The sequence below is a fragment of the Lepidochelys olivacea genome (assembly GCF_965140295.1).
Source record: "Lepidochelys olivacea isolate rLepOli2 genome assembly, chromosome: 15".
Taxonomy (NCBI): domain Eukaryota; kingdom Metazoa; phylum Chordata; order Testudines; family Cheloniidae; genus Lepidochelys; species Lepidochelys olivacea.
In genome coordinates this window covers 5,840,415-5,852,735 of record NC_140425.1, presented here as the reverse complement: position 1 = coordinate 5,852,735, position 12,321 = coordinate 5,840,415, and the positions used below count along the sequence as shown (strand labels likewise).

General features: G+C 57.6%; 1 protein-coding gene across 1 annotated transcript; it reads right to left on the bottom strand.

Annotated features, from left to right (window-relative positions):
* Positions 1-11,991, bottom strand: LOC311531420 (2'-5'-oligoadenylate synthase 1-like). Its single transcript, XM_084648779.1, has 8 exons — positions 11,712-11,991; positions 10,608-10,901; positions 8,679-8,967; positions 7,042-7,217; positions 6,531-6,781; positions 5,760-5,907; positions 4,832-4,975; positions 1-1,457 (listed from the first exon to the last, which is right to left on the bottom strand). Exons 1-8 carry the CDS (start codon positions 11,745-11,747, stop codon positions 963-965), a joined length of 1,833 nt encoding a protein of 610 aa, XP_084504905.1. The 5' UTR covers positions 11,748-11,991; the 3' UTR covers positions 1-962.
* Positions 11,992-12,321: the final 330 nt, after the last annotated feature.

Sequence of the window (12,321 nt, the reverse complement as noted above, 5' to 3'; positions counted from 1 at the left end):
TTTTGAGGAAACCTGTTTATTGATCCTATTAGATCATCATTATCATGCATTTACATAGCAAAGTGCCCTAGTGTGCAATACAATCACAGACTGAGTCCTCCAGTCACAGTTCAGAACACACAAATACTATCTTGTCACAAAAAAGACGGAAATCCTGACTGCCAATTGCAGAGTCTAATCAGGCCGGTTCCTTTGTTTCTTCACAGGCCACTACCCCCAGTGGTCATTACAGCCTTAGCCCCACCCCACAGCAAAATTATTCACTCAAGCCCCACCCCCAATGTGACATCCCAGGAAGCAGCTGCACAGCCCCTGAAGAGGCAGGGCAGGTGGTTGTCCTGGATCTTCTTGTGATGTTGGCATCCAAGCTTCACACCTGAATTCAACTGGTGACAAAGGGAGTGGCCAGCGCACTCTTCCGCTAGGGTTAGCGTCTGCTGAATCCACACCCTCACCCACAGCACTGCCAGGGAACCAGAGCAAACACCTGTCGCAAGGAAACAACTCGCTAGACACATGGCGCCACAGACCTGGGGGAGGGGGGTGTCATTCACATGTAGGAGCTAACTGAGCAAACCTCCTGCAGGAGAGATTTCCACCATGTTGTAAGGAGCCCCACTGTGCCCCCTGGAAGGAACGGAGTCGCTCTGCACGGCCCAGGTCAGTCACGTAGCCTGGCACAGCGGGACCATGCTGCACTGGAACAGGATTCATGGAGGGATGAGGAGCTGGAGAGAGCAGCACCAGGGTGAGCACATGCACAATGGGGTGCGAATACTGTGGGCAACCCAGCGTCAACGTGATGCTCACTCTCCCTGGGACCCTCTCCCAGTCTTCTGCATCACCCCCCACCCCAGCCAGTGCTGGAGCCAGTCACAGCTTCACATCCGAGAGTCCAAAGCTAGCATACGATGTTTGGGACACTAAGGTCTATCTAGGAAAAGAGGACGGGAGCAGGAAAGTCAGGAAGGCTGGACCCTGGGGCTCAGCCCCCCCCGCAGACGCAGGTGCAGGAAGATGGTGCAGTGGGGGGCGATGTTGTAGTCTCCCAGCTTGTGGCCGTCCTCGAGCGGTTTCCCCTCAAAGCTGAGCCAGAACTGCTCCTGCTGGATGTTCTCCTGCTGCTGGACCCGCCCCTTGAACTGGGTGACCCCGTCGGAGGGGAGGACAGTGTAGGTGCTGGTCCTGCCCTTGTCATTCTTCACGAAGAGGGTGATGGGCTCCTCGTTCTTTACCATCAACAGGACGATGTCTCCGGGCTTGAGCTGGTAGTCAGAGAGCCGGGAGCCATCACGCAGCTCCACATAGGCCCCGTTCTGGCAGGCCAACTTCTGCTGGTACGGGGACACCCCCGTCTTCTTGGCAATCTGGGCCTTGAAAGCCGAGACGGTCATAGTGCTGGTGACCTCCAAGCTGTGCATCTCGCCGGTCAGCAGCTTCACGCTGAGCCACAGGGCCTGGGGAGGAGAGGGCCCAGAGTGGTCAGAACCGAGGGGGAGCCCAGACGTCCATCCCACAGGGACTCAGACCCCCGAGAGGGAAGCAGGTTGGGGCTTGTTACCTTCTCCATATCCTGTCAAACCCCTATACACCCTTCCAGTGCCTGGCACCTGGTGCAGTCATTACCCCAGTACAACATGCAGGGAAATGCGTCCCAGTCAGCATGGTGATGATCACACCAGCATCAATGCCAGCACAGGAGGGCTCAGGCCTGCTGGGCTCAGTGAACACTCACCAGATCCCTTTTCATGGCATTAACAGGGGCCCAAACCCAGCACCCCCAAAAGGGCAGTCGAGGGATGAGGCTGCTCACTGGGCTGGCTGGTCTGCCCCCCTCGGAGCCGGGTCCTGGCTTGGGTGCACTAGCCAGCGCTCAGAGGCTGTCCCAGGGGCAAGGGGTGCTCAGGGCAGATGGGCTCAGACTGCTATGCTCCCGCCCCGGTCAGGGGGCTCCCCAAGGGCTGTCGGGTCACTAACAAAGGGGCAGCTTAGCGGAGACCAGGGGCTGGAGGGGGGCGGTAAATACAGGCGGCAGCTGCCTTTCCTGTGCCCAGGGACCTTGGGAAGTGCCGATCGGTCCCTGCCCTGCTACCGGCTCGGCGCGGGGCATGCAGCCGGCAGCAGGGGCGGGGGGCATGCTACCGCGCTCGGGGTCCCCCCAAAACACGCACCCGGGCCGGAGGGTGGGGCTCCAGCGGACAGGAGACCCCGGGGGGCTCCGGTCCCGAGCTGCCGCGCTGCCCTCCCCCGGAGCCAGGAACGTGCAGAGCGACCCCCGAGCTCCTCCCTGCGGGCCCCGGCCCCGGCCCGAGCCTCACCATGTCCGCAGCCTGCCGGGGTCTCCCTGGTTCCGCAGCGTCCCGAGTTCCAGCCCGATCAGCTCTGCCCGGCTCCGCCGCCGGCTCCTCCTTTATAGCCCGGCCGCCGCCCGCGGGTCACCCGGGGACCGCACGGAGAATCAAAACCAGCCTCGGCCGCTGGGTTTCGGTTTCCTTCCCCCGCCCCCCGCTCCTGCGCCGCGGAGAAACGAAACTGGGAAGCGATGGGGGAAGGGACCCGGACCCATGGGGATTCCCCTTTGGAAGCGAACCCAGCCCCTGGCGGTCACAGGGGGGCCAGGGACCCGGACCCGGCATTGGGCCAGGGCCATACACTGAGCCCTTTGGGATGTGATCCGGGTCTGGATCCAAATGTAGGGGCTGGATGCATCTCGACTTCAGAAAATAAAATAACTCCGGGACTCAAATTGTGCTCCCCTTGGCCCCCATGCACCCCCAGCTCGCAGCCACTGAGGCTCTCCGGGTGTCAGCAGGAGGAGTTGGCTCAGTGTTTAATCAACCATAACGATGTTATAAATACTAACAGGGGAAAAGACCTGGGGGTGTTTTGTTTTAACGCAGTGGCGCATTAACCTGTGGAATTCCCTGCCACAAGACAGCAGTGAGCTGGCAGCACAGCCAGGGTCAGGAGGGGCTCAGACAGTTCCAGGGATGATGTGGGGAGCCGTGTGGGTCAGGAAGCAGAGCAGGTTAGGAGGCAGTGTAGGGAGCAGTGAGCCAGGGAGCAGTGCGTGTAGCGGGGTGGTGTGGGTCAGGGAGGGCATGTGCCGGGGGCCGTGTGGGGAGCAGTGAGGGGCGGGAATCAGCGTGAGCCATGGGGCAGTGTGGGTCAGGGAGTGGTGCATGTCAGGTGGAGGTGTGGGAAGCAGTGTGGGTCAGGGAGCAGTGTGAGCCATGGGGCCGAGGAGAGTTGGGCTGGGAGTGCCACCATTTTCCCTGGGCCGCTCCCACCTTCTGCCCAGCTTGTTGACATCTGTCCCCAGACCTCTGGATGCTGCTCTCCCCACCTGGGATCTTTGGTTCCTCACCACTTCTCTGGCAGTGACAGCCATCCCTATCTGCGGCTCCCAGCCTAGCTTGCAGCACCTGGGCTGCGATGAATAACTCCCCTAGCTCCTGCCTGCAATTAGTCAGTCCTTCCCTTCTCCGAGCAGGAGCTTCCCTCAGCCCTGCCACGGAGCCAGCCTCTTTGGCTTTGGACAGCCAGCCCAAATCGCCTTAAAGCAGCGGGTCCCTCCCTGGCGGCTCCCATTATGACTTAGGTTGGCTGCAAGGCTTTTGCCAGCTCCCTCCAGCTGAACGCCCTTGCCAAGTAGCCTTCCCCTTTGTAGGGCTCCGCAGAGCGGCCTTCTCCAGCGCCTGCCTGCCATGAGGGTGGGACGAGGCAGCCTTCATGCTGCTCCCCAGCTCCCAACGTCTTCCCGCTTGGCTGGGTGAGAGGGGAGCCTTGCCCTAGCTTCTCTGCCAGGTTCCTTCCTCAAGCACTGTTCATTCCCAGGACCCTTACGGCTTGATATGTATCTCTACTGGACCCTTCCAAACCCTTAAAGAGCCATGCCAGGTGGTGGATGGGCTGACCACTAGGCACTACTGCCCTCAGTGGTGGACAGCCCCATCACAGCCTAGGTGGCCCATAGACAGGTTAACTGGACACAGAGTTAAAGTATGTTTGATTGTCACAGAGGAATTAATCACATCAACGGAAAGGACAGTATCACGTGGGATTATGCAGTCATAAAATTGCAGGGACAAGAAATGTTCACTGCACCCTTAGACAGCTAGGAAATCCCAGACCTTGAGGGGCAGGTCTGTTCTGGCCAGTGCAGGGCTTCATTTGTAAGGAAAGAGGTGTTGGGGATCAAGCAATTATTTTACTTCCATAACTGATGTGGCAAGTCCAGCGGGGCCCAAGGCTCTGAATGGCCAGGCCCAGCGGGGCCCAAGGCTCTGAACGGCCTGAACTGCTCAGCCCAGAGGTGCTGGGGGTCAGCCCTGACAAGCCCCGGCACAAATTAAGCTTACTACTGGCAAATGACCAGTAAGAAGGGCATTGTGGCTTCCCATGTTCAATACTCTTGGGGGTTCCAGGTAAATGTGCTGAATTACAGGTAAAAAGATGCTCAGCTTCGTTCCCAGAGGTGCCTGGCATCAGGAAGACAAGCTGAGCTCTTGCCAGATCATACACCATCACCACCCGGCTTTTCCACATAAAAAGAGCACGTCCCTGCTTTCCCATCAAGTGACCTTTATTTCTGATTAAGAGAACAATAAAAATACAAGAAAGGAGAGAAAGCAGGGAGGGGGAAGGGAGCTGGGGGAGCACAGAGCACGAGCCGATTGGTCACGTCCTGTCAGGGCTAGTCCTCAACCGGCTCCTGGGGGCCATTTTCTGAAAGGAGGAAGTTGCAGAGCAGGGAGAGACCTCTCCAGTAATGCCCGCCCTGCCCCAGGGAGGGCTCCTGACAGGGTCGGGGGCTGAGAGGCAGCTGTCAGAGGAGCGTGCAGTAGGATTCCTCCTCTGCAGCATGGCTACCATTTGCAAACATCTGGTTCTCAGTGATGGGGTATTCTTTGTCCGTAGTCCGAGACTGCAGATCAAAATCATCTCCTTCAGCTGCTCTCCATGTCTGCTGCAACTGAAATAGGGAAACAGAGTTGGCGGGTTACTGCTTTCCAGACAAATTGCCCTTAGGTGGGGGCTCCGGGAGCAGCCAGGTCCCTGTGGCTGCCACCATGGACCCTTGTAATACGGGCACAATTAAGGATTTGCACGATTGTTTTCTCAAGGAATAATTAGTCTTGACATTTCAGGTGTCCCCTCCTGACCACACCACAAGGCTGCTCCACCCAAGCCCGAGCCCCCAGCCCTACCAGTCTAGGTCATATCAAGCACTCACTACTGTGTGAGCTGGGAAAGGAGGGAGATGGGGGCACAAGGGAACCCCGGCAACCATAGTGCATGGTGCAGCTGAATTGCTGGGAAGACCCAGGAGAGTCTGAAGTGAGGGGCCCCTGGCCTCCCCCAGCCAACGGGGCTTGTCTGGGAGGAGTCAAAGGAAGGAGCCCAGTGCAGTTTCTGTGCACACTGCTTTGTGCGACTCAGTAGGGCAGAGCGAAGCCCCCATAACAGAGCACCAGACACACCGAAGCCCCAGAGTCGGACAGACGGGCAGGTCAGCGACTGCTGGCGCAGTGAGGAGAGACCACTGAGGGCCACAGAGGCATCAAATGCAATTGCTGTCTCTCTCTTGAAGGGAGGGGGCATTCCTCCTGGCCGGGGCCAGCCGTGCTGCGGTAGGGAGATGGAGCAGGGCGCTGGGCTACCCTACCCCCTCCAGTGCACGGGAGGGGATGCCCAATGGGCTGGGCTGTTTTACCGTTAGACACAATATGAGCCACTGCAGGAAATCCTGCCCTCACCGGCACATTCCAGGGCTGAACCGGGGATCCATTGCGCTTCCAGCAGCATTGCTGGGCACAGCAGCGCTCAGCCTCCTGTGCAACCAGGTCCCAGCGGCTCCCGTGCCCCACGATCCCCGTTGGATCTGCCGGGTCCAGGATGATGGGCCTGAAATTCAGGGAGACACAAAGAGTCACGGTGCAGACTCCAGCCGGGCAGAGACGGGGTGCTGCAGTCCAGCTGGGCATAACCCTGCTGCCTGACCCCTCCGGCTCTGTCCTGCTAAGCTCCCGTCTGGTCTTCCTAGGACACAGTGCGGCTAGTTAATGGCTGCTGCCACCTGGCCAGACGTCACAGACCTTCTTCATTTGCTTTAGCTGCTCTCTGCCAGCCCTTGCCTAGCCCTGAGCTCTAAGGCCTGGCTCTCTCCGTTCTCTCAGACCCCGAGTGTCTCTCGGACCCCACCCACCTTGGCAGAATGAAGACTGAGTCCGTCCAATTCCCTCCTTCACCAGTTCCACTTCCCCAGCATCTCCCACACATTGTGTGCTAATAATTATTGCCACTGCCTAGGGTATCTTGGCCATTCAGAGCATTAAAGCCCTGCCCCACTTCACGCTGGGGCTTCTCGCCTTCTTCTTGCCCCCAGGGTGCTGTGTCTGGGTCATCAGCGGTGAGTTTCACACACAAAGGTAGCGCCCTGCCCCCAGCTGTGCATGGGGGGGGTCACATTGCCACGGGGACAGGGAGCCGGGATGCACACACAAGGGTGCGGTGGTGTTTGCAGGCACCTGGATTTATAGAGCTGATACTTCAGATACCATCCCAGGGTTTCATTCTCAAAGCCGTAGTTGATGGTCCAATAGACACAGAGTTGGGCATGCTGCCGGATCAGCTCCAGCACCGTCCGGAAGCCCTCGGCCATGTTGAAGGCTGGACCCCTGCCCCCTCTTTCCCAGGCATAGACAGACAGGAGCTCCAGCGCGTACTGGGGGGGCAGGGACTCTTCCCGCCCCAGCTTCTTTTTGTGAGGAAGGACATACTGGGGTGGACAAAAGGAACAGAGGTTAGACCGACAGGCAACAAACCCTCATTCACGCCTAATTCATACCCCGAAATCCACTCAGAAAAGGTGGGAAGGTCTGGGAGACAGGGGGGAGGAGGCAGAGCTGGAGCTCCCGACAACAGGGCCCTCTCCGGGGTACCTTGGTGTCTGCCGGGCCTCCAGCTGCATATTCCCAGCATAACTCTGTCCCCCGAGAGCTGCAGGGGGGCTGTGGGGAGCCAGTGCGGCTGCTGTACCTGTTTGTACCAGTGTTTCACCAGGCGGATCAGACTCTTCAGTTTGGTGGGGAGAGCCATGACGAAATTCCTCTGCAGCTCGGTGAAGCAGGGGGAGAACTCGCTCCCTTCGGGATCGCTCTCCATCAGCCTGACGTACACCTCGGGGTCGGGTTTATAGCCTCTGTACAGCTGGCCTAGCAGAGAACGAACACAGGCGTGTAGGCCATGGGTAGCTAAACACTGTGTGTACCCAAGTGCTGTGGGTGGCATGGCCACTCCCCACCTCGCTCCCTGTGCCCACTACTCCGAGTGGGGCCTGGCGTTGCAATCACAGACCCAGTGCTCATTGGCTCCTGACCTTTCCCTGCGAGTTTCTCTTCCCCTTCCCATAGGAACTACTTTGCGTGGCAGAAGGATACACTTCATTCTGCTCACTCCCACCTCAGATTGTTTTTTTCAAGATTTTTGAAAGGAAAGGGAAAGTGAAGGGGCCAGACTCCATCCTGGCAGAGGCAGATCCTCACTGCGGGCCCCTGCCAGGTGTGTCCTTGGCCTGCCTGCTCAGCCTGGCTGGGGCGTGGCCCAGCATGTCACCCTTGGCTGGCACAGCTGCGGTGGGCCCAGAGAATTCATGCAGCTTGTGATGATTGTTTCTGGAGGCCCCTCAGGCCTGTTGGCAGATCAGAGTAGTTCTGAGGTGATGAGCGGCTCTTGTGGGGTGGGGGGCGAGATGGGCAGGTGGACTGGAGGGCACTGTCACCAGAAAGCAGCCGGATGTGGCAGCGGGACCGAGGAGAGTTGGGCTGGGAGTGCTAGCCATTAGCTGGGTCTAGATTGTAATCCTGGTCCTCCCCCGGCCATGCATTGCCCCTCACACTTGGCCCCTAGTTCCCACTGAGCTGAGCGAGTGCTTGAAGCTTTGAGTAGCCTGCTGCATGTGGCTCCACTCTCTTCACTGGGAGTCATTCAGATAAGGCTCTTCCCTAAGGCCAAATGCTGCTTGCTTGCTCCTGAATGGTTAAATTTAAACAGTGACTAAAAATCCCCCCCCCTTGCTATTAGCTGGTGCCTCTATTCTGAATCACAGGTGGGCAGGACAAGCGAGAGGAAGAGAAGCAGTTTAGGGGAGGTACAGGAAACACACTCCCTGGATGGTGCTTTCTTTTGATGAGGGCTTGTGCACAAGGAGGAGATCAGGTGTGCATAGGGTATGCATGTGTGATGGCCGCCTTCTTGACCTGGGATTGAACTGGGGTCCTGCAGACCTACAAGCACGGTACAGTGTGAGCTAAAGCTAAAACGTACAGCAAGCGACTCCTCTGCTCTGTGGAGTGGATACAGAGGGGAAGCCATAACCACACTGACCAGTGGGTGAGGCATATCCATGCACTTAAACATCCATGTGAATTTACACCTGCAAAGCTAGACACGTGAGATACGTTTGCAAATCATAGTGGGGAAGTTTGGCCATGAGATTCCCCTTAAAATCTCCTGGTATCACGTGCTTACAACCCAGCACACCCCAGAGAACATGGAGCCATCGCTATCTCGAAAGTAGCAAGAGCTCTGGCAATGTGCTGTGGGAATCGAGAGAGACTAGACAGTCATTGAGAAACACGGCCCCTGCCCTGGGAGTCCAAAACAGTGCATCTTACCTAGGGCGTCGAAAGCTGGCAGCACATCAAAATCAATATGCTCCCCCATGGTATTAGATGTTAGGGTAAAAGTGAGCACACGGGGGTTCTCCCACTTTGTTTTCTTAATGCTCAGCACTAGGTCTTTTCCCAGGGACCCTCTGCATTCCTCCAGCCTTGTCTGGATTTCAGCAATGATTTTTTTCCGTTCTGCTTTCAGGGCCCGGAAATCTGTAATCTTGCTGACAAACACAACGAGGTCCACATCGGAGACGTCTTTCAGGGCCGTGCCCTTCCCTGACGAGCCGGCCTGGAGGAGAAAGCAAGAGACAGAGAGAGAGAGGTCCCACTGAGTCCTTCCACAGAGAGCTCAGCTGTGGCCCACCCACCTGGAGGAGCTGCTCCCAGGGCCACCCTGGAGACACCCCCTGTGGGACATCCCACCGCTCACTCACGAATGGGATCAGGGCCTAGCTGATGTGGTTTTGGCCGGTGGCTATGGCAAACTGAGTCCTAGCCTTGGGACTGAGCATCGGCGGAGCAGGGAAAAGGGGCTTCCTCAAGAGTTAGGGCTGATTCTGGTCTCAGTCACAGGGGTTTTACACCATGGACCTCAGCCACGTTCCTCCCATAGATTCAGGCCCTTAGTCAATTCTTCATTTGACTTCAGACGGCGACTCACATGAGTAACTGCTCCCCAATGGGAGGTAAAGTGGTCTGGGAGGGAAAATCTGGTAAAGGACGAGGCCTGGGTGATCTAGCATTGGTGGGGCTGGAGGCCCAGTGTTGGTACCAGTCGTTATTTAAGGGCCCAGGCCAGGGCTTCCAGGGAGGGGTCCCCAGTGGGGGAAGAACCATTTTAGCCTGAAGAGGGCTGGCAAAAATGAGTTGTTTTTGTTTGGACCCCTACATGTCTCTGGAAGGGGCCAACCCTCACTGGGGTTCGGCCGAAGGTTAATCCGACCTCACTTGTTAAAAGCATGGAGGAGACCATGTGCAAGCACCGCAGAGGGGTGGCAGGCGCAGCAGTGTGCCCAGCTGGGAGGGGGCTCAGAGGTGATCTAAACACACCCACCCTGCCCCCAGCTTTATAACGGGTCACTCGTGTTAACTGCCCTTACACTAGCGGGTCGCATGCTGCATTGCTCACGTGGCCTGAGCTGCGTGTTTCCAACTTCTTCAGTGCACGCAGCTCTGCAAGTTTTCAAAAAGAATTTGACAGAGAGATTCTCTGGATGTGATGTATTGCTGGGCCCTGGGGCCTCCCACCCTGGTTGGGGGCTGGCCAGACTGATGGCAAGGGGCCCAGCTGGGGTATGTGGGATCAAAAGAAACAGCTGGGGGGGAGGGGCTGGAGTGGAGGCAAGAGCCCAGGTGAGACTAACAATCACCCTAAAAGTGACTCTGCTCCCCTCCCCCAGGCTGGGAGGCCACTGTCTTACCCCATAGCCAGAGTGACCAAACAGTGATTTTAGTGCAAATTCGGGTTTTCCAGTTTTCGCCAGGGTCATTCTCCACCCTTGACTCTGGCATCATCCCCTGCCCGATGCACTGCAGCCCCAAATGCCAGACCCCGAGCCCCATGTCCCAGGGGGCCATCGGTTGGGGGGGTCTCGCTAAGGGAAGGGCCATTCAGCAGATATTTTGCCTGCCCTCTGGCTCTCCCCAGACACAGCCCTGCACAAATACTGACAGTGACTGTCTGTCCCCCATTTCCCCACACTGGGGTCCTGCACCTGGGAACTAGCCCCACCTCCCCGCTCGCTCACCCCTTCCTCAGACACAGGCAGAGGGGTCCCCGACCCTCCGCCCTGATTTACAACAGCATCACCCTAGCTGTATGCTGATCACCATTGAGAACATTCACCTCCTGGACTGTTCCCCCTCCCCTTCCCAGTCCCCCCAATACCTGGAGAGGCAGGGTCTGTGCACCCCATCTCCATCACTCACCTTAACCACCTTCAGCACCCGCATGGCAGAGCCAGAGTTTCTGAAGCAGTTTTGGGTCAGAAATAGGAAGATTGTGTTAATGGCTGTGCTGATCTGCATCTTGAAAACTTGGTTGGGCTGCAGGTTGTTGGTGATGAATGTATCGAGTTCCTCAGCTGGCATCTGGTAGAGCCCCATGCTCTGGTTGAGCCACATGAGGAGGCGAACAACAGGGGCTACTGAGGACGGGACTAGCCTGTGTGTGCCCCTGGCAGAGAGGGACCGTCTCTTGCTCCTTCTGGACTGCAACAGGCCCTGGGCAGGGAGGGGAACAGCAGGTGCAGAGGGTTGGTTGCTGCATAGAGGCCTCGCCTCCTTTCACTTCCTCAGCTCTCTGATCAGTTTCTTTTCTCCCAGGCTGCTGCGTGCCCAGGAATGCTTTGGAGCCCACTGCCCTATGCCCCGCTTCCTAGCTGTAAACTGGAATCTCTGGCTGCCTTCCCAGAACTGCTCTTGTGCTGGGCTCAGCTGTCCTGTCTGCTGCTCGGCATGCATAGCCCTGGCAGGGTAAACGTGCAGATCCACTGTTACTGTGTCTCAGTGATTTCAGATCACATGTTTTCACTTCGCAAGTTGCAGATGGTTCCAGGCCAGCTGGATTCTGACAGTCCTTCCCTGTTTTTCCACCTCCTGCATCATCACCAGTAATCCAGGGTCCGCAGGCCAAACTCTGTCCTCTCCTCCTCCTGCATTCCCCTCCCAGGGCTTGCGCAGGAGTCACTGACTGGCCCTGGAACCAGAATTTAGCAAATCAGCCTGTTGCTGGTGCATAAGGAGGAGAGTGATCATAGGTCCCGTTTTGGCCAGGACAGTCCCTTTTTTAAGCCCTGTCCTGGCCCTCCTGACTTTTTTGGCAGAAGTAGACCTTTGTCCCATTTGCTCTTGCCAACTTGATCAGTCGACAAGAGCAAATGGGACAAAAATGCCCACCTTTGTCAAAAAGTGGGGTACGGAGTGTCACAGAGTCCCCAGGCGATGCTCTGGAACTGCTCCCTACAAAGCCAGGCAGGACTCTGGGGAAGTCTCCTTTCTGGGAGCAGACTGTCTGCATGACACACAGCTCACCCGGCTTCCACCTTCCTGGGTCTGACCCCAGAGCATTCAGCATCCTCTGCCCCTCCGTGTGCTTCCCACAGTGAGTCCGCCCAGGCAGGGTCCTGGGGAAGCCAGAGGGTCCTGCCCCCCAACTCCACAGTCAGATGGGACTCTCAGCCAGCCAGTAAAACAGGGGGTTTATTAGACGACAGGAACATGGTTTAAAACAGAGCTTGCAGGTACAGAGAACAGGACCCCTCAGCTGGGTCCATTCTGGGGGGCAGTGAGCCAGACAACCACGTCTGTACCTCACTCCACATCCCCAGCCAGCCCCAAACTGAAACTCCCTCCAGCCCCTCCTCCCCTGGGCTTTGTCCCTTTCCCGGGACAGGAAGTCACCTGATTCCTTTGTTCTCCACCCCTTCAGCCAGGGGTGAAAGTAAGTTAGAGGACTTACCGCTACCCTGGAGTCCTGAGCAGAGGATGTGGCTGTAACCGGAAGAGGCGTGGCCTTAAATCCCCAGGCCCAAGATTTAAAGGGCCAGGGCTCCAGCTGCAGTAGTGGCAGCTGGGAGCCTGGGGCCCTTTAAATCACCCCCGAGCTGCCAGCTGCAGAGGTGGCTGGGAGCCCCGGGCTCGG